This window comes from Glycine soja, chromosome 16, assembly GCF_004193775.1.
Source record: "Glycine soja cultivar W05 chromosome 16, ASM419377v2, whole genome shotgun sequence".
In the NCBI taxonomy this organism is placed as follows: Eukaryota; Viridiplantae; Streptophyta; class Magnoliopsida; order Fabales; family Fabaceae; genus Glycine; species Glycine soja.
The window spans coordinates 13,331,408-13,353,478 of record NC_041017.1 but is presented as its reverse complement, the minus strand read 5'-3'; the positions used below and the strand labels follow the sequence as shown (position 1 = coordinate 13,353,478).

General features: G+C 35.3%; 1 protein-coding gene across 1 annotated transcript; it reads right to left on the bottom strand.

Moving 5' to 3' along the window:
• Positions 1 to 2,853: 2,853 nt before the first annotated feature.
• LOC114390804 (RPM1-interacting protein 4-like) lies at positions 2,854 to 7,851 on the bottom strand. The gene is made up of 4 exons (XM_028351687.1): positions 7,466 to 7,851; positions 4,110 to 4,622; positions 3,432 to 3,620; positions 2,854 to 3,337 (listed from the first exon to the last, which is right to left on the bottom strand). Exons 1-4 carry the CDS (start codon positions 7,469 to 7,471, stop codon positions 3,305 to 3,307), a joined length of 741 nt encoding a protein of 246 aa, XP_028207488.1. The 5' UTR covers positions 7,472 to 7,851; the 3' UTR covers positions 2,854 to 3,304.
• Between the last annotated feature and the right edge of the window lie 14,220 nt (positions 7,852 to 22,071).

Sequence of the window (22,071 nt, the reverse complement as noted above, 5' to 3'; positions counted from 1 at the left end):
ACAAATAGGCATCTGAGAAGTTGAGGAACAGGCTTACAACCTCTTCTATCATGCAGCCACCAAATTGGGAGCTTCTCTTTGAGCTCATGTGTGATGCCTCTGATGTGCCATCTTTTTCTTCTATTTTCTAAACCCTTTTTGCACCATTTTAATTACTGATTGGTCTTAATTGTCAATTAATCAGGCAGTTTTATTATTTGGGCTCATTTAGCTAATTTGATGTTTTTAATCTAATTTCAGGAATTAATGAAACATTGGGCTTAATCTGGATTTTGGTTATGGACTTGAAGAGGGCAAATAAAGCAGCGCTTACCATAGTTAATTTCTAATTAGGAAATTTCGCAATTTTATTTTATGTTGTTCAGTGTTTATTTCGTTTTGGGCCAGAGTATTGTAATAGGGCCCAGTGACTTTGAGTGACTCTTTTTAAATAGCAGCCTTGGGATTCGTGAAAGGCTATTCTGTTATGCTATTTTATTATTCAGAGCTTTTGTTTTAGGTTTCTACGTTTTTCTGTTCTAAGGCTACTGTTTTCGTTCTTAATGCAATTTTCCGTTTTCTGCTTCTAATTACAATTTCGTTCTTGCTTCTTCTTCTACTTTCATTTACGTTTCTGTTTCATTTACATTTCTGTTCATTTATGTTTCTGTGCATTTACGTTTCTGTTCATTTACGTTTCTGCTTCATGTTTCATTTGCGTTTTCTGTTTGAATCTATGGAAGGCTAGTTTTTCTGGTGTTGTTTCCTTTTGAGGACGAAGCCCAACTCTCTTTGAGGTTTCGTTTGTAATGTGGTTTCCTGGCAGTTTTCCCTTCACCAATTATCCCAAATTCGTGAACATTAATCAGTGCACGCTTCGTGTTCGATTAATTGCCTCTGAGCCTAACTTGCGTTCATGCTTAATGGACGAAGGGCTAACTGGTGTATGTGGTGCCTAATCACGTATTGACAACCCTAAGTTGATTTTCGCTTAGTAAATTGAAATAGGGTTGGATTAAGTGGTTGGCTGTTAGGGACGAATTCTCCATAACCCAGGATAAGAGAATGGCTTCTGAATCAGAGGAAACAACCCGTTTTTAATATTAGTAGTTTCATATTCCAGTTTACTTGTTCTGCTCTTTAATCACAAAACAAACAAACCCCCCCAATCGTTACTGTTACTGCGCAAGTATATTATGAACATTTGGTTTGTCATTGCTCGTTGGGAAACGACCTAGGATCACTTCCTAGTTACTGCATTTTCATGTTTATTTGATTCGGGTACGGCCTCGATCTGCCTCTAACTATGAACTTGGGGTTGTTTTGTCACAGAGAGTTGGTAAATTATCTCATGTTATTGCTTATGCTTCACGGACTTTAGATGCAATCCAAGTTAACTACATTACAGAGAAGGAGCTTTTAGTGATTGTTTTTGCTTTACATAAATTCGGATCTTATTTGCTTTACTCCCATATCACTGTCTTTATCAACCATGCATCTTTGAGGTACCTGTTGAAGAAGCCTAATGGTAAACCTAGATTGATCAGGTGGATGCTTCTTCTTCAAAATTTTGATGTTGAGATTAAAGACAGGAGTGGTGTAGAGAACTTGGTTGCTGATCATTTAAGCAGGAATGGGGGACATGTTGATTCCTTTCCTATTAGGAATAATTCCTCCAAACTTGCATGGATACAAACTTAATTCCTCCATACTCGCATGGAAACCCAAGCAAAGCTGGCTTTGGAGGTCCGGTTTGAGACACCCAGGATCAATGGATTATAGGATTCTATGGCTCTTGTGGAGTTACAACTAACACTAATGCAGAACTCCAACCCATTTATCATGGAATTAGTTTAGCTTGGCTAGAAGGAATTCACATCCTTACATACCTCCAACCCGTTTATTTCTCCTTTCAATTGTTTTAATACTCTTTTACTATGTAAAAGCTGATTTTTGTTACATACAAACAAAATTGATTCTCAACTTTTTTCAACAAATTTATTCAAATAAAAATTAATTCTAATTATAATCGATTATCAAAATAATCTAATTAATTTTTCAAGTTGCCTAAAAGAAAACCCTATAATAAAAAGGCACTACCATGACATTTTTCAAAAGCAAAATCGACTTTTTGTTTTTTATGGAAGAAAAATCCATTTGGACTTAATTGAACTAAACTAGTGATATTTACACTTGTGCTTAAGTTACATCAAAGATTTTTTCAAGACAACTGACGGATTATATGTTCATGCTAAAATTATGGATTAATTTAAAAAAATTGCTTTGTAAAGATTTTTTTAGATTCTCATTCAATAATAAATTATTGTATACGATAAAATTATTAACTTTTATAATAATCATTCAAATTCAACAAATTCAGTTCTTAGCAGCTTTGCTTTACTGGGTACGTAAATTGGAAAAGTTAGATACGGTCAAGGTAGGGGACTAAATGCGTCATTGTTTGATTGAGCTGAGATTGAATTTTTTTTTTTTTTTTGTCTATATGTTATAAAGTTTTTCTGTCCTCTGATTAGGTATGGAGATAGTAACCCTACAGTCTTTTCAAGTTGGATTACAAAAAGGTATATTGTAATCATTAGTTAAATGAATGAAGAAAGTTTCATAACTTTCCCACAGTGGTCTTCAAGAAAAGTAGTAGTCCCAACATATCAGCCAAAAAATTTAAAGGAAGAACGTGGTCTTCAAGAAAAGTAGTGGTCCCACCATATCAGCCAAAAAATTTAAAGGAAGAACGAGGCTCAAGCAATCAAAAGGGGTGCATTAATATGGTAAAAAAGTGACCAATTCAAATAGAATATGAGCTTACTTAATAACATAACATCTATTTTAACTGAAACAAACAGGCCATGATAATATCACTTTTTGAAACAATTTGCTACCAGATCATTCCCAGTTAAACTAGAGAAGTTCAACACCAACATGAACACAATAGACCTCGATTCACAACCCACCAATTCATTGGAAAAGAATTATATAACCACTCTCCCTCTATATCTCAGGTACATACAGTTAATTTGAATTGTAAAGCATAACAGTAACACAACAGAAGGCTCAAAAAGAAGAAAATACAAAGAAAAATCACAATCTTGCACGCATAGAATCTTTGGTTATATTAGAAAGAAAAACAAAAGGGAGAAGAAACGGCAGAGTAGTTGCGATACATTTGCTTCAACGATGTCTTCCCGACCAGAGAGAGAGCCTTGGATATTTACAAGAGCTACACACACCTCATGACCATTCACAACATTATCTTTACCATCATTTCTGTTCAGAATATTATCATTCAGACTTCCAATCCAAGAAATCATTTTTTCCCACCCCACGCAAAGCAGCAACACTGGAGAAGCAAGAAATAGCATAAAGATAAGCATCATCCATAATGTGGGAACTCAAAACTAACAGATCTACTATCTCATTGTAAGCATAAATACCTGGACTTTGTCATCATTAGATAGGCCATTAATAGGTTGTGGTCTCTCATTAGGCGTTCCTGGCACTTGTCCTGGCCCGCCTTGTCTCTCCTCCCTCACTTTGTTGAAAATGTGAGTAAAGCCATCTGCTGATGCAGGGTTATTCACATCCCAGTCACCAAACTTTGGAACAGCTGCACCTTTATCTGGCTGCATTATCATAATGTCAAAATCATAAATATTTTTACAAAAGTAAACTTCATCAAGACAACAAGGTCAAATCCATGGTACTATAACAACAACAACAAAAGCCTTATCCAACTAGGTAAGTTTGGGGAAACAGATTCTCTGCAGTCACAGCAGTGACTGTGTCAAATCTTGGCCATACAAAATAAATTACATATATTAAATAAATAAAGAAAATATAACTCAAAAAAATTTGGACCCTCAATGTTGACTGCAAGACCTTGCAATTGCTTTTTAACTGCAAAGAATCCTGGTCTTTGAGGTCGGCTACATGGATCACATGACGTCATTTAACTCAGTTAAAGACCAAAAGTTTAGAAGCATTATTTACCATAAAGTCCCTCTTAACTTCTCCTAACGTCCTTCTCGGTCTCCTGGGTACTATATATGCAATTTTTTAATTTTTTTCAAGCCATAAATAGTAAGACAAAGGAAGCAGAAAAAAAAACTAACTGTTTCATCTCCTCGATTAGCCGGTCTTAACCGAGACCTTCCTGGTGTTCCCTGACTGCTGTCATATGAATTCTTTGGTTCCCACTGGGGACTGTCTCTGCCTGGGGCTCTAGCCTGGCGATGAAGCGGTGAACGTTCAATGCTGTACTCAGACCCAGTACTTTGCGTTGAATGTCTTCTACGGTTATCAGCAGAACCTACTCCATGGCTTCTACTGCCACTCCTACTGCTTACATTGTCATGACGAGCTGGAGATTCGATAAAATTCTTGGGATCATCTTCCAAATGCAGTGATCCTTTTCCGGATTGATCCTCTGAATTAGTTCTAGGTCTGGTAGGAGGTAGGTTATCAGATGATGGATTATCAAAACTTAAATCAGCATTTTCCTCGGGGTCATTTGGATTTATTATCCTTGTGCCAGTTCGACCTTTCCGTGCCTTGTCAAAATATGCTGTATAAGGAACATTCTCTCCACTATCCCAATTGCCAAATTTGGGTACATGAGAACGTTGCTGCCAAATTGACACATTGAAAAGTGATTTCAATAAATACAAGTTTCAAATGTTAATAAATCTCCTATTCCAACTCAATCAAGAATCAGAGTCATTAATAAAGCAAATAACAATAAAGGAAAAAAAACAGCAGTATTGCTGCTTTTGTTTCATTGCATATGGGAATACATTTTACTACTTTCAGATCAGGGCCTAGAAAATTGATAACCAATGATTTCAGCCCCACCAGATAACTGTTACACTTTCTGGAAGCTGCTATAGATCACACCAAATCTACCAGTATCAAGGAATAAAAGAATAAAATCTCAAAGATTCTTCTTCTCAACCCCTAAATTAAAAGGATCATAGTCCAAAAGATTCTAGGACAGAATATATCAAATTGAAAACAGATTACAATATTCAACATAAAACAAAATCACTTCCAAAGAGAAAACTGTGGCTCTGAATCTTAATATCAGAAGAATTTACACAAGAATCTTCCCAATAAGACCAACTTATGACAATTTTATATTTCTAACCAATACAATGCACTAGTGCATGAATACACTAATGCTCGGTTTGGATCTTGAGATGTTAGCAGGAAAGAAATAGTCAAGAGAGAAATAGAAAATCAAACAAGCAGAGAAAGAACCCAAGTTTTCTTTCTTCTTTAAAAATCTACCTTTTCTCATTGTTTTTCTTCTCTTCTATTTTTTTTTTAATGCTATTTCCTTCATTCCTTGTCCAAACAGAGTGTAAATTAGTGCATCTTTCTAGATAAAAACAATGCCAAGGCCATATGGTGTTCCTCCACCCATGAAGGAATGTGTATGTAATGGTGGATTTCATGTACGGCCATTTTGGCAACATGATTTTAGATGTGTTTCTGCTGAAAAAACAACAGAAAGACCATTGGGAAATTTGTTGCAAAAGTTTCCCAAGTTTTGTAGGTTAGTAATCTTACCTAATCATGATACATCTACATAGTTATCTGCATAAATAGCAGTGTATTAACATGAAATAAGTGATTGTTGACTGCAAATTGTAATCCCTGATTAACAAAATTTTCCAATTTTTTCCTTTTCAGTACAAAATTGTCAGAAAAACCTTGGTTTGATTTGCACATTAAAAGTAACTCCAAACCTAAATGCTTTGTGATGAGAAACATGTTGGGAACAACAATGAGATAATTTACCATCAAACAAATAAAGTAAGTCACTTGTACTTGTATATGTGCAAATTTGCTTTCTTCGTTATAAATAATGAAACATTATCACTGTAATTTTTTATCAATTTAAGTGTTTATGGACTCATAAGTTATACAAACATGTTTTGTAGCCTGTCATAAAATTATGTTCAAGGACTCAAGGAGAATGCTTTTCCTTCAATTATCAAAGGCAAAAGTTCCTAGTTCTTAAGAAAAATGTCTTCCTGTACCAAAAAACAACTTATTCCCAAACATTATTTTGTTAATGGGGCTTTATCATGCTGAACATGTGAAATGACAGAACTGCTATAAGTGGAAAATTTAGTATTCATCAATCATCAACATCAACGCAAGTTTTAATGTATTTCCCTCTTTCTAAATAAATCAAAATTTTTTTTTTCTTTCTCTTTTTACTAAACTCAAGCAAAAAACGTATGGTATTCGACAATAAAAACCACAATTAATGACATTTTAATTCCCTTAATAAGTCATATGATCAGTATTCGGAACTTGTTAACATACCACACCAAACTTGAGAGAATTCAGATATATTTCAATGAGATCTATCAAAATATCATTATTCTGTACACCAGGTAACTATCAGAAAAAAGATTGGACAAAGCTGTTTACAAGTAGCTTATCCTGTTTTTTCATCCCTGTAAGGTAAAATATTAAAACTGTCACTTGTTAGTAACAACATGTAGACCAAACTCTATATTTAGCGCATGAACATCTTTGAGGAACTGATCACTCAAATTTAAATTTAAGAGAAAAATACAATTAGGCTGTAACACTTAATTACTTATACCAATTAGGACTATTTTTGACACAGCAGGAAGCTATCCATCCTGCAATCATGGAAGTGACATTTTTACTATTGACTGTTGTTTGCACTTAACTGTTCAACATTCAGTACCATTTAGAAACCAAAACCCATATGCATAATCAATTCCTTATAGTCCAAAAAAGAAAACAGTAGGAAACAAATGCAACAAATTCCTATGTGAACAACGCAGTTCATCAAAGTCATTTCTATAGCAAAAGAACAAACTCATAGCTACAATTCAATTAGCTGCTTAATTTCTCATATTTTGATTCAACCAAAACTAAGTCAACAAGTCACAACACATCCAACTAGAAATTTTATGTGTTGTTACATGATCCACACCTTACAAAGAATAAGTCAGAAATCTATGAAACCAAAACAAGCCTCTATTCAGTATTCACAACGCTAAGCCAAACTGTTAACACACAGCATGATTTATGAAACTAGCTGCCAAAAATATCAAAAGAAAACTCTTCATAATAAGATCCTAATTGGATTGCTCCATGTTTCCAAGATGCAGAAAGATGAAGCTGCTAATGGTTGATTAGAGACAAAGCGTTGACCAAAAAACGAAAGCCTCTAATTTTGGTCAACCATATCAAAGCTTCAGAAGATGAACAAAAGAGATAACATGTAAAGGACGGAAAAAAGAACCTCCACCTAACACAGCAAAACACAAAACATAATAATGTAGGAGATTGAAACTAAGGTTAGATTCTCTTACCCTTCTCCACAATTTTCACAGCAATCACAGACACATGAAACACAACCAAACCATAACAAAATGAAAAATTACAAAATAGAAAGAAAGAAACAAAACTTAAAACTTACTGCCATTTCCTTCTACACGAAGCTTGAAAACCCAGAAATTGAAAAGCAGAATTTTTTTCCTCAGAACAAAGAAAAATAAGCCTTTCTGGATCAAACCAAGAAGAGGTAAAAAAACTCAGAGAACCCAACCCAAGAAGCTGCTCCTCCACAGAATTCAAAGACCAAGCAAGAGAGAGAAGGAGAGAAGAGCTTTAGAGAGAGAGGTTTATCAACCGTTGACCGGCGCCACCGGTAATGTTTGACTATTATTTTTCCTGTATGTAATTTTTCTCTGTTTTTTCTTCTGTTTCAAAATCTCTCTCTGTCTCACAAAGTCGTCCACACACAGCATTAAGATTTTTTCAAAGTAATATATGAAAATACTCTGCCTCCGATCCTGTTTCTATTACTTCTTCCAATTGAGAAAGTTTCTCGAGTGCATTCTTGTTCAAGTGAAAGTCCAAATTGGAGATTATTAAATTAATAGACAATAAGACATATTGTTTATTACAATATAGGAAGAGTAATGTAAAACAGCTTCTCAGAAAATATTGTTTTATAAAACCACTCAACACGTGTATGAATTGGCACGAAATTAATTAGTGGTTCTAATATGCGCATGAATTCGGAAATTTGGTTTAATTAGTGATTTTGAGTTACATTTTTACATGTTGAAGCATATCAAATATTCAGGAAAAAAAAACTTTTACGCGTAATAATTATATCGGGCTTATACAAGATTATTTACTAATGAAGTCTGAAAATATAATTTTGCAGAAAAGTTATCACTTTTCTACAAAATTATTACGCCTGTAGTTAAATAAATAATGTAATAAAAAATGAAATTATCTAACAAGGTGTCATACAAATATACGTTGTAAGAATTATTCTAACAAAAATGAAATTAGGATCGAATTTTTTATTTTTATGTTTGAGGACTATTATTCATGTAGTTAAATAAATCATTTTTTTGTTATAAGTCGTTATTATATATCTCTTTAATACGTTTCTAACAAATATTAGATGAAATAGAGTAAGAAAAAAATTGTTTACATGAAAGACGAAAAAAAAAGTTAAGATAAGAGAGTAAAAAAGATTAAAATTAAATAAATTTTTAAGCTGTATGAATTGAAAGAAAAAGGGAAAAGAGAAGAAGTTACTGTTTGATTATTTGGTTGAGTAAACAATTGAAAAGAAAAATATAATAATATTTTAATACAAAAAAATTTATGTCCCTATAAAGTAGTACAAAATTTATCTTTTTAGAGAATAAGGTGTATTATACGTGTAAAAAGAATATATATATATATATATATATATATATATATATATATATATAAATTGATCATGTAGTGCAAATTTTACTTCATAGAATGACATTTTATGTTAACGAATCTCACACTTTTTCTCTCTTTACTCTTTTTTCGTCTCCCTTCCATATGACTAGCTAATTTCTTTCTTTTCTTACATTTACACTTCCATAAAACCTAACATAGGGCAAACAAATTGCTTATATTTTGTTAATATGCTTTAAGAAATTACAATGTTAAACCCCAAAGATGTTACATTTATGACTTATCAAAAGCTAGGCAAGCAAACCACATCAAAATCCAAGGCAAAATTCGGTTTTTATTATCTTTTTTACTATTAAGTTTAATTTTAATTATTTAAAGCAAAACCATTTTAAAACTAAAATTTAATCTAAATTATTAATAGCTTTATTGTTATTATTAAACTGACGCTCAAAGTTGTTCGGCTCTCATGAGTCTATGAGCTGTGTATAGCTTGGATTTTGCAAGGTTGAGTGTGACCGGTTTTTTGGTGGTTGAGCATTCATGGCAAGTAGGTGAATTCACGTCATGTTAAAGGATTTCATAATTTCAAAATTATTTAAAATAAAATATAATAATATATCTTCCGTCCTTCCATATTGGAAGTTGCAGTTTTATAATAGCAAGATATTATTTCTTTTCCTTACTTTTTTTTTTTCCTGTTTGATGGTAACAAGATAAATTCTCCTCTTACTAGCATCTTCCTTGTAAGTATTTGATTCTTTGGCTGGAAGGTGGAATATATATAAAAGATATTCTAACGCTCCATTTAGATTTTGACATAAGAGAATAATGGTCATAATAAATGAGAGTAAATAAAATAATATTTTAAGCCATGATCGAGAATATTATAGGCCCTATCAACATACTTTTGGTTAATTTCATCACAGTATGAATTTAGAAAATTTATTATTTGATAAATATTTATTCAAAAACTAAATTAACCAATGCTATGTAAAAAAATGTGTAATACATCACTTTTGATATTAAAATGGATTTTAGTTAAACATGATGAATGAATTGTTGTAAATCTTTTGATGCCTGTCTAAAAAGTATTTCTTTAAAGTAAAAAGACAATTATTATTTATAGGATAATGTACCTCACAATAATTTTTCGGTCAGCCCATGACTTCAAATCTTTTTGTGCTTGTGCACTTAAGGCAAAGAGATTATGTACATCATCAGTCGTTCATCGATTGGCCCATGGCTTCAAGTCTTGTCGTGCTTATACACTCCAGGCAGAGGAAATGTGTACCTAATTGGCCATTTGTTGAACAACCTATGATCTCAAGCTTCTTCGTGCTTGTGCACTTTAGGTTGAGGGACTATATACCTCACTGATCGTTCGTCGACTGACTCATGACTTCAAGCCTTTTTGTACTTATGCTCCCAAGTCCAATACTCAGTCCTTCATGGTCAGCTTCCAAGCACCCATTCACCCATAATACCCCCAATCTTGAGAGCTATAACAACCAACAGGTAATTATGGGATATCAATCATGACAATTAATTAAGAGTTTAAAAGCTTAAGTTACCGTTAAGGGATGAAGGACTAGGGCACATGGATAAGAACACCAATGACAAACCTAAGACGCCAAATTACACTTTTTTTGACTTGAATGCTTCTAGGCTAGTCTTGTAAACCCTAGGCAGGATCTAGTTACAGGAACATTCTAGGCTAGTTTTTGTTCAATACTTTCTCTTCCAAGAAAAGTTCATTGTTCAAACACTTCTGCTACACTTCTTCTTCATTCACTTCTTTCTCTTACCAAAAGATTCAAAGGACTAACCGCCTGAGAATTCTTTTGTTTCTTCCCTTCTCCCTCTTGACAAAAGATTTCAAAGAACTAACCGCCTGAGATATCTTTTTCCCTTTCCCTTTATACAAAAGATTTCAAAGGACTAACCGCCTGAGATATCTTTTGTATCCCCCTCACAGAGAATTCAAGGGACTAACCGCCTAAGAATTCTTTGTCCTAACACATTGGAGGGTACATCCTTTGTGGTACAAGTAGAGGGTACATCTACTTGGGTTGTTATACTGAGAACAAGAGAGGGTACATCTCTTGTGGATCAGTTCAAGTGGAGGGTACATCCACTTGGTTGTTCAAAGAGAACAAGGGAGGGTACATCCCTAGAGGATCTTTGGCTTGTAAAGGATTTTACAAGGTTGAAAGAAATCTCAAGAACCGTTGGTTGCTTGGGGATTGGATGTAGGCACAGGTTGTTGCTGAACCAGTATAAATCTTGTGTTTGTCTTTTTCTTCCTTACTCTCTTTAATTTCCGCTTTGTACTTTTAATTGTTGCTTTTACTTTTGGTTAAGTTATTGTTTCTGTTCTTTACTTTCTTAACTTAGTAGTAAAAGCCTATTTGAATCTAGTAGTATTAAGAAGGATAAATTTTAATTAGTCAAGACACGTTCATAATTAATTCAACCCCCCTTCTTAATTTTTCCGAGGCCACTTGATCCAACATATTAGGCAATGAAGCTCTTGGAAGGAGGTCAATTTGATGTATTATGCCTCTTGAGGGTGACAGTCCATGAGGAATCTCCTTGGGAAAGACATCCTTAAATTCTTGCAATAAGAGTTCAACACTAGGAGAAATAGAAATAGTTAACTCATTAGAATTATTAGTAGAAATTTTATTGTCTTTCCAATACAGTAAATAGAGTGGCTCACGAGCAAGTAACACTTTACTTACTTCACTCACCTTTGCTAAACAATTAAATTTTCTTTCATGTGTATCGCCCTTTCTCTCATGTATATCACTCTTTCTCTCATGTCTATCACTCTTATTTTTCATATTCCTCTTTGGTGCCTCACTATTTTCTTTCTCTTATTCTTTCTTTTCTCTCATTCTGATTTGGTCATTACACACTTCTCTAGGGTATAGAGGTTTAAGAATAATTTTCTTGTCATGGTGTTGGAAAGAAATCCTATTGGTGAAGCCATCATGCATTGCTTTGGTGTCATACTGTGATGGTCTTCCCAACAGTATATGAGTCGCCTCCATTGGAACCACAACACACAACATCCTATCATTGTATCTTCCAATGGTGAAACACACCTCAACCTGCTGAGTCACTTTTACCTCTTCATCTTCACTAAGCCCCTAAAGTCTTTATGGCCTAGGATGGGGCTTAGTATCCAAATTGAGTTTGGACACTAACCTAGAACTTGCAACATTGGTATAACTTCCTCCATCAACAATTAAAGAGCAAAGCTCACCATTAATTTTTCACCTGGTGTGGAAAATATTTTCTCTTTCGGTGCCGTCTAGTGGCTGCATTTGACTTCCCAAGAGCCTTCTCACCATTAGCATATCACCCTGCATAGCTTCCTCCTCAAGCTCTTCTTCCACCTCTTCTTCTCTGCTGATTTCAGATTCACTGGTGATTTCTCCATCCACCTTCATAATCATGGTCCGCCTAGTTGGACAGTCAGAAGCAATATGTCCTCTGCTTAAGCATTTGAAGCATTTTATGTTTCTGGTATTGGTGTTGGATGATGAGGCAGAATTATGCTTGGTTTCAGCACTGGACACTGCTGACTTTCCATGTGGACTAGACGAGTTGCCTCCCTCCTTCTTGGATCTATTGGTCCAGTTCTGGTTGAAATTGTTGGATGAGTTCCTTCTTGCAGCAATTTTCCTCTTTAGCTGTTGTTCAACTCAGATTGCCTTATGCAGAAAGTCATCCAATTCCACATACTTCTGTAATTCAAAAACATTTCTAATGTCAGGATTTAGGCCACTCAGAAAATGAGCCATTTTGTCCTCTATTTCCTTTTCAATATTGGCCCTCACTAGTGCCATCTCCATCTCCTTGTAGTACTCTTCCACACTCAAACTTCCCTGGGACAACCTATGGAGTTCTTGTCACATGGTTTTGTTGTAGCTAGTTGGGACATACCTCTTTCGCATCACCCTTCTCATCTCAGTTCATGTATCTATCTCCCGCCTGATGGAAGCTTGCTTGTGGAGATTATATGGAGGCTAGATCTTTGAGCTTCAATGAGATCTTCAATGGTGATTTTCCACCATGGAGATGCAGTCGAAGGCAAAGGAGAAGAGGAGAGGGGAGGCACCATACACTAGGGAATAAGCCATGGAAGAAGGAGCTTTGATGCAATCCTACCCCGCAAAGGCATTGGATAGAAGACTCCAAGAAGATTGGACCCGAGATGCAAGAGAAGCCCTAGGGTTCTCATGAGCCTTAGGGTAGATTTCGTGCCCATGGGCTAAGTATGAGCCCGCTTATCTTTCTACATATTAGATTAAAGTTTCATCATTTTTGGGCCTTGTATTTAGGGCTCCATAATATAGGTAAGGTACCCTAGAAATGTAAGATTTTTCAGCCCTTGTGTTTTAGGGCACCTAGACTAGTTTTTTGTATTAGGGGTACTTTTGTAATTTCACATGCATTAAGTGAATATTTGATGTGTGTGGTTGGAAATAAATTTAATTGAATTGGGAGAAGCCCAATCCAATAAAATTTTAGAGAGGGGGTGAGCATTTGCTTGCTACACCCCATTGCCACATCATATAGTCATAGTTTGTGCATGTTCCTCATACTTTACATGCCTCATGACACCTAAGCACATTTAGTGGAGAATCTTGGACTTGATCTTGGATTAGTGGGCTGAACCATAGCTAAAATTCACTAATCATAATTAGTGAAATTTTGGCTCCAAAATTTGGCTCCACAAATTCAATTTCAAATTCAAGTGAAATTTGAATAGAAATTCAAATTTCCCTCCAATTTTGTGTGACACTTAGGCTATAAATAGAGGTCATGTGTGTGCATTTTTTCAACTTTGATCATTTGAAAATTAAACTTCAGATTTCAGAGCTCTTTTAGAGCACAAAATTTCATGCTCTTCTCTTCCTCTCCCTTCATTCATCTCCTTCTTCCTCCAAGCTCTTATCCATGACCTCCTATGGTGGTGAGCTTCTTCTAGACTCATCTTCTCCTTGAAGTGGTGTCTCCTCTCTCTCTTCCTTCTCCATTTCGCTGCCATTCATCTTCCAAGAAGCAAAGGAATCCATTGATGAAGAAGATCCTAGGCCTACAAGCTCCAATGGAGCTTACATCATGTGGTATCAGAGCATATTCACTAGGTGATGTTCTTTTGCTTCCTCTATCTTTTTGTTCGGTGAATTCTCTTTAATTCCTTGTTCTTCATCTTATTCTCCATGTATATCCTTCATTGTCTTGTGGTTTGGTGCTGTTTAGAGTAGATTCAAGAAAAATTAACCGATTAAATCTTAGATCTACACTTGTTCTTGCATTTTTATGGTTCAAATTTTGTAGATCTACTCTTGAATCTTGTTTTTGGGTTGATTTTAGGTTCTATCAATTTTCATTCATAATATTCTTGTGCTGAAACTTTAGATATAAATTTTCTTCAAAAATATTGATTAGAAAAAAAAACACAAAAATCTAAGTGTAAATCACTTGATCCATGTTGTCTTAGAGTCATGTTTAGTCATAGTAATTGTCACATTATGTTCTAAGTTTGTGTTGAATTTTTATTTTGTTTATTGAATTATAGATACATTTGTTCATTTATTCTTGTCATTCTTAGCCTATGTTTTGAATTTTGAGTCTAATTCATGCATGTTATTTAGTTCATAACATGTTCTAAATCAATTCCTAGAAGTAGTCTTGTTGTTGAACTCTTTTTTTTTTGTTTTCTAAGTTTCCTACATGATGCCTATGATGAGGTTGAGTTGTGGCTGGATTTGTGAATCAAATAAGTCTTAAGCTCTCTTGAATTGTGTTATTCAAGATAATTGAGCATAAGCAAACACAAATTGTAACTATCTAAGCCTTAAGCAACATAAACACTACTCTTGATTTCTAGGTTGAAATTGCTGGTGCTGGAAGCTTGAACATACAAACTTGTATAAATTACTGGGAATTGGTCACTACGTTTTTTTAGCTGAAAGTTTTACTGAATTTTATAGACATCTGGAGCAAAATTATAAAAGAAGAACCAAGCGATTTGGATTAAAGGAAAAAATAATAAAAATCACATAAGTTGGCAGAAAAATCAGTGTCCAGGAAAAAAAAAAGTGAAAGGGAAGTGTGCTTGTTGTTTTGGCTCAAAAATTTGTTCTATAATTGGTGCCTATTTTGTACCAATCCTAGTTCTGATATTTTAATTGAAAATTATTGTGAAAACAAGTGCCAAAACTAAAGGTTTCTTGAGTCTTTTTTTTTTAATTTTTTTACTCTACTCTAGAGCCATTCTAAGTTTCTCTGAGTCCTAGCTTGCATTTATGTGCTTTTCATTGCTTTAATTGTTGAATCATCCTTGAAAATTTGTCTTGTTAAAACTCTTTTGGTTTAGCTTTCATCTCCTTTTTTGGTCTTTGGTTATTGCTTGTCTATTTGTTTCCTTGTTTATGAGTTGCCATATAGGGAATTGGAAAGGAGGATTGGTGTCATCCCTTGAAGAATTTGAGTCAAGAAGCAAGGGGCCAACCACCTTAAGAGCTATTGGAATAAGAAGCACTCCAAATTGAGTGAAACACAAAAGAGAGAATAGCCACCAAAATTGAGGATTTTTTTTTGTAATTTGTAATTGGAAATTTTCTTTGCTTTCAAACTTTGTAATTTGCCTTTCATTGGAAGTAAGTTGGGAGCCTCTAATAGGTCACACTACTTCCATTTGTGTGTAATAATTTTAGGCAATTTCCCCTTAGGATAGTGAGTGTTTTGTTGGGAACCTTAAATGAGGTCATCCTAACACTCTTAGGATTCGCCTAGTTTACATTTCTTGCACTTTAATTTCTTGCTTACTTTCATAGCTTATTTTATTTACCCTCCATTGTCAAACCGCCTAGATAGCTTGCCTTTTACCAATTAGTTTTTACCTTATCTTTCACACCTCTTTTAGTGTTTATTTTGGCTAGTTTCAACCATAGTTTCTTTTACCTTTTGTTTTCAAACCCCCAACAAGAAAGAACCATAACTTAGGAACCAACATGAGTCTTCATTCTTCATCTAGTGTTAATGGTGAGGGTTCTACTCCTAAGGACCCCTTATATAAGATATTAGATGAATTGAGATCTCTTAATTTGTGGAAAGAAAAACAAGAGAGAAAAGAAAAAGGTAAAAAAAGAGTGGAAGAAATAAGTCAAGATGAAAGAGAGAAAATAAGAGAGGAAGAAAGAAGGAAAATACTATAAGAGTTAAGAAAAGAAAAACATGCCTCATATAGTAGTCATAACTCTTGCAAGAGCCTAAGTGAAGAACTTCGTGACTATTATGAAGGAAGGCATAGGTCACATCTTAGACCTCACTCCCATTGGGGAGAAAAGGAAAGAAAGCCTCAAGAGGCTAACATTAACCACCCATACTTCCATGGGAAGGATAATGTAGAGGCTAACTTAGATTGGGAAATAATGGTAGAGCAACAACTTAAAAGAAAGTCTACTTCAAAATCTTATGGCTCTCACTCTTATCCAAAGAAAGACCAAGGTCAAGGCATCTTAGGGGTGACACCTTCTAAGCCCAAAGATGATAAGGGGAAGACAATAGAAAAACAACCCCTTAAAGCTAGTATGCAAGAGAAGACTAGCTCCATGAAGTGCTTTAAATGTCTTGGAAGAGGACACATTACTTCTCATTACCCCACTAAGAAAACCATGATTATGAGGGGCCAAGACATTTATAGTAGCCAAGATGAGGCTTCTACTTCACCTTCCTCTAGTGAAAGTGAAGAAGCAAAAGGGGAAGAATCTAGTAAAGAGATCTATCCCCAAGAAGAAGGACAACTTTTAATGGTTACGGAGGAGTGTAAGGAGGTAAGTGTCTCCTCCAAGAGCTTAGCTAAGAAGGAAAGTCATTTTGAAATAAAGACAAATATTAAAGAAATTTACCCTCTTAGACAACCTCCACATTTTCTCCTTTGTAAAAAGACACTTGTTAGCATTGCCATACCTCTTAGGCTTGAGTTTATTCCTCAAGTAAAGGAGTTGTTGGATGAGGGTTTGGTTTGCAAGAGCTTAAATCCTTGTGTTTTGTTGGTGCCCAAAATAGGTATTATTAGGCACCAAATCCCTAAAATAGGTGGTATGATGAATGTTTTGAGTGGTGCAACACTCTTTTGTAAAATCACTCGTGCACCCAACATCTCCATGATTTGTGCACATAGGGACTCACTAGGTAGGTTTGTTCTTATTTTTAGTTTCAATACAAACTTAGGTACTCATATGGGACACCTTAGATTTGTCTTACTTTTTGGTAGGAATAATCAACATGATAATACAGGAAAAGGTATGTTTTATTGCATTACTTTTCTTAATTTTTTAAATAGTGATCAAGGGGTTCCCATGAACCCTAAGAGAATAAAGGTCATTCCGGAGTGACCCACTCCACCAAGTATAAGAAAGATTTGGGGTTTCCATGACTTAACAAACTTTTACAAAAGGTTTATCCCATATTTTTCTATACTTGTAGCACCACTCATTGAGTTGGTGAGGAACCATGTTCCTTCATGGGAAGATGCCCAGGAAATGGGTTTTCAGACCTTACCTTACTTCAACATACCAAACACCACTAATACATATGTTTTTGTTCTTTTTATAGGTGTTGAGGAAAAAAGCCCATAGTTTCAAGAACCTCGGGATTTGAGGTCAAATCCTTTTCAAGGGGGAGGGAATGATGCAATCCTACCCCGCAAGGGCATTGGATAGAAGACTCTAAAAAGATTGAGCCAGAGATGCAAAAGAAGCCCTAGGGTTCTCATGAGCCTTAGGGTAGATTTCGGGCCCATGGGCTAAGTATGAGTCCGCTTATCTTTGTACATATTAGATTAAGGTTTCATCATTTTTGGGCTTTGTATTTAGGGCTCCATAATATAGGTAAGGTACCCTAGAAATGTAAGATTTTTCAGCCCTTGTATTTTAGGGCACCTAGACTAGTTTTTTGTATTAGGGGTAGTTTTGTAATTTCACATGCATTAAGCGAATATTTGATGTGTGTGGTTGAAAATAAATTTAATTGAATTGGGAGAAGCCCAATCCAATTAAATTTTAGAGAGGGGGTGAGCATTTTCTTGCTACACCCCATTACCATATCATATAGTCACAGTTTGTGCATGTTCTTCATGCTTTACATGCCTCATGACAGCTAAGCACACTTAGTGGAGAATCTTGGACTTGATCTTGGATTAGTGGGCTGAACCATAGCTAAAATTCACTAATCATAATTAGTGAAATTTTGGCTCCACAAATTCAATTTTAGATTCAAGTGAAATTTGAATAGAAATTCAAATTTCCCTCCAATTTTGTGTGTATTTTTTCAACTTTGATCATTTGAAAATTAAACTTCAGATTTCAGAGATCTTTTAGAGCACAAAATTTGGTGCTCCTCTCTTCCTCTCCCTTCATTCATCTCTTTTTTCCTTCAAGCTCTTATCCATGACCTCCTATGGTGGTGAGCTTCTTCTAGACTCATCTTCTCCTTGAAGTGGCGTCTCCTCTCTCTCTCCCTTTCTCCATTCCACTGCCATTCATCTTCCAAGAGGCAAAGGAATCCATTGATGAAGAAAATCCTAGGCCTACAAGCTCCAATGGAGCTTACATTAAGCTTTACCACCAAGAATGTGCCAAGGATAAAAAGCTTGAGGAGGATGCTTTAATGGAGTAAAAGAAAGAAAGAAAGGGGGAGAACAAAATTGGAGGAATAAAAGAGGGAGAGAAGAGGAACTTTGAAGTCTGTCTCATAAGACTTTCATTCATCAAAGTTACAACAAGAGTTACACATGCTTCTATTTATAGACTAGGTAGGTTCCTTGAGAAGCTTTCTAGAGAAAACTTCCTTGAGAAGCTTCTTTGAGAAAACTTCCTTGATAAGCTAAAGCTTAGCTAAACAAATCCCTCTAATAACTAAGCTCACCTCCTTAAGAAGCTTCCTTGAGAAGATTCCTAAAGAAGCTAGAGCTTAACTACACACACCTCTCTAATAGCTAAGCTCACCTCCTTGAAATGAGAAGCTAGAGCTTAGCTACACACACCTCTCTAATAACTAAGCTCACCTCCTTGAGATGAGAAGCTAGAACTTAGCTACATACCCCGTATAATAGCTAAGCTCACCCCCATGCCAAAATACATGAAAATAGAAAAAAAAGTCCCTACTACAAAGACTACTCAAAATGCCCTGAAATATAAGGCTAAAACCCTATATTACTAGAATGGCCAAAATACAAGTCCAAAAGAAGAAAAAACCTATTCAAATATTTACAAAGAAGAGTAGACCCAACCTTGGCGCATGGGCTCAAAACATCTACCCTTAGGTTCATGAGAACCCTAGGGCCTTCTTTAGAAGCTCTAGCCCAATCCTCTTGGAATCTTCTATCCAATACCCTTGGGGGGTAGGATTGCATCGTCGCCCCTCCTCTCTCATCATCTCTCTTTGATTTTTATTCCACCAAACAAGGGCATAGTCTGAGAATTCAGCTGCTGCTAACTTCACCTTCTACTCTTTAGTATAATCATTACAGGAGAATACATGCTCAATTTCCATCTCCCAATCAAGGTAGGCCTCTAGATCACTCTTACCCTTGAAAGGAGGTACATTGAGTTTTACTCCCTCAATTCTATTCTGCCCCTCCATTCTGTGTTGCCTGGGTCCAACATTGCCCACTCTGTTACCACCATAAGGTCTTCCAGTATTCTGATTCAGTTGGTTCTCCAAACATTCTATTCATCCATAGAACTCTTCCTTGTTACAGTTCAGCAATCGTTGCATCTGTGTAGTCATTACGTCCAATAACAAGCGTTGAGATCCGTCTAGTTGATGATAATCACCATCACCATCACCAGCTCCGGCCATAATAAACAGAGAAGAAAATCTTCTGCAATAATTTTAAAAAAAGGTTTCAAGACCTCACCACACTTTACTCAGGTGTTTTTCTCTTTGATGGTAGTTCACTTGTGTTTGATGCTCTCAATATAGGCTTTTGTGTGATGTTTTCACCCTTGCCTTTTACCACTCACTCCCTCTTAAGTTCCTGGATGAATCAAATTAGACACACAAGGTGATAAGAATCCTGAAACTGCCCAAATACAAGGACCTATGACCAGGAGTAGGACCAAACAGTCAGTGGATACCCTCCAACAAATGGTAGCAGACATACTTAACAAGTCCCAAGTGGAGAAAGATGAAGGCCTAGAAGCAGAGGCACTACTAAGCATATTAACCATTGCTAAAGCCCCAGACTAATTTGAAGGCCCATGCCAAATATGTTCTTTTTTTTATTTATAATTTTTTCATTGTAATTTTGGCCCAAACTGATTTAAAGGCCCATGTCTATTTCTATTTTTTTCCGTTCAGATACACTATATGTATGGATTTCATTTTCAATAGAAGGACTTTTGCATTTGATAAAAATTTTGTGAGAACTTCTCTCTGGGTTCCTCATTGAACCAATCTCGGACTTATCAAGGTAATCCTTGTGGCGTCTACCTGACTTATCTTCCCTATCCGAAAGTGGTGTCATCCAAAACTCTGTAACCTATATCAAGTGATCCACTCCTAGTAAGGATCACATCATGGGGTCAATTACTCGTTTTGATGAGTTCTCAAGTATGTTCATTGCTTAGTTTGCAGCCAACAAGGAGAAACTACCATCAACAACCAGCCTCTTTGACATATGTCAACAATAGACTAGGTCACTGAAGGACTTCCTAGCCTAGTATATTGTAGTGGTTCGGGTGACGGATTCGGATGAGAGAACGACTGTGGCGGTTTTTGGTAAAGGTATGTGTGTAGGGTCATTTGGCAAACCTTTAGTGCGATGGAAGCCAAAGACCATTGCTGACATCCAATCACGAGCATCATGCCATGAGAGGCGAAGGAGGCCATGGCAAGGAAGAGGATAATGGAGAAAAAGAAATCAGGATTGACTTCTAATTCAAAACTCTAGTTTGAAATATCAAATACATAAGCATATAGGAATCCACATATCCAAGGCAATGCAACTAAAGCAAACCTTGTGTTCATTAATATGCAACAACTCCTGACCTTCCCATTTCTCTACATCAAAAATGATTTTAGTTAATTTCCCTATAAGAGCTGTTGAAAAAGGTTAAGTTCTTAACTTACCTAAATGATTTAAATGTTTGTGTTAGTTCATGTAATTTTGGAGATGGGTATTGTTAGAGATAGGGGCAGCGACATGAACAACATGAAGACTTAAGCTTGAAGCTTGGAGAAGAGCTTGAAGAAGTTTTGTCTTTTACATGTTCAGCTCTCTTGAGGGGCATTTGTATTGGTTGTTATATTGAATGTTGCATCTTATTCCATATCATATCTTTTGTGCATCATGCATCATATAAGTGAGTGACAAGAAAATTTCTAAAGTTATAAAATTTCTTCAAAAGGCAAAACTTTCTATTTTAATCGATTACAACCCTTTCATAATCGATTACACAAGTTATTTTAAGCTTGCAGAGTTATGTCTTATATTGGTTTAATCAATTACAACTTTATTATAATCGATTACATAGTTGTTTTTGAGGTAATGACTGATTTATTCAGGAGTCTCTACATTAATCAATTACCATGTGATATAATTGATTACTTGTCTTTCTATAAGCATTTCAAAAGTAAGCAAAAACACTTTAATCGATTACTTTGAGTATCTAATCGATTACTTCATTGAATTGATTGATTACCTTGTAGATTTAATCGATTATAACTGTTTTCTCTATAAATAGTCACCTTGTGTTCTCTCTTATAACACAACAAAATAAGCTTCTAATTGAGCTAGGATTATGTGTTGTTATTAGATAAAGAAAGAAGAGAAGAAAAATGCTCAGAAATAGTAACTCACAACTTCAAATGTTTTAATTATGAAGATCTTTTGTGATAAGTGAGTTGTGTTACTTTCTTGAGTTCAAGAAGCCACCTTATTCAGTCAAGCAAGGTTTTACGGAAAGGATTGATTAGGTTGTCTATCTTTTACTCTAGTGTTTCGTGTATGGTTTTACACATCTCTTGTTTATGCATGAATTTCTGAAGGCATGCTAGAATAGGGGTTTCTAGTTTGGGCTAAGGGTAGGTTTCTCTTAAGCTCTTATTCACAGAGGACCCTAGTGTTGGGTGCCTAAGTCTCTTTTTCTAGGTGGGAATTGAGATTGCTTGTGATTGTTTGTAAAAATTCTATATGCATAGTGAAAATCTAATTCGGGTTTTGGATTAGATAACTGGATTAACTTCTCTAGTGATAGAGAGTGAACCAATATAAAAAGGTGGTATACTTCTTCTCTTGATCTTATA

Bases quoted from the DNA above. Each gene is read 5' to 3' on its own strand.
- LOC114390804 (XM_028351687.1), bottom strand. The intron at 3,621-4,109 runs GTTAGTTTTTTT...ATGATAATGCAG, and splicing joins CTAATCGAGGAGATGAAACA to CCAGATAAAGGTGCAGCTGT. The intron at 3,338-3,431 runs GTATTTATGCTT...TTGCTTCTCCAG, and splicing joins CTAATGATGACAAAGTCCAG to TGTTGCTGCTTTGCGTGGGG.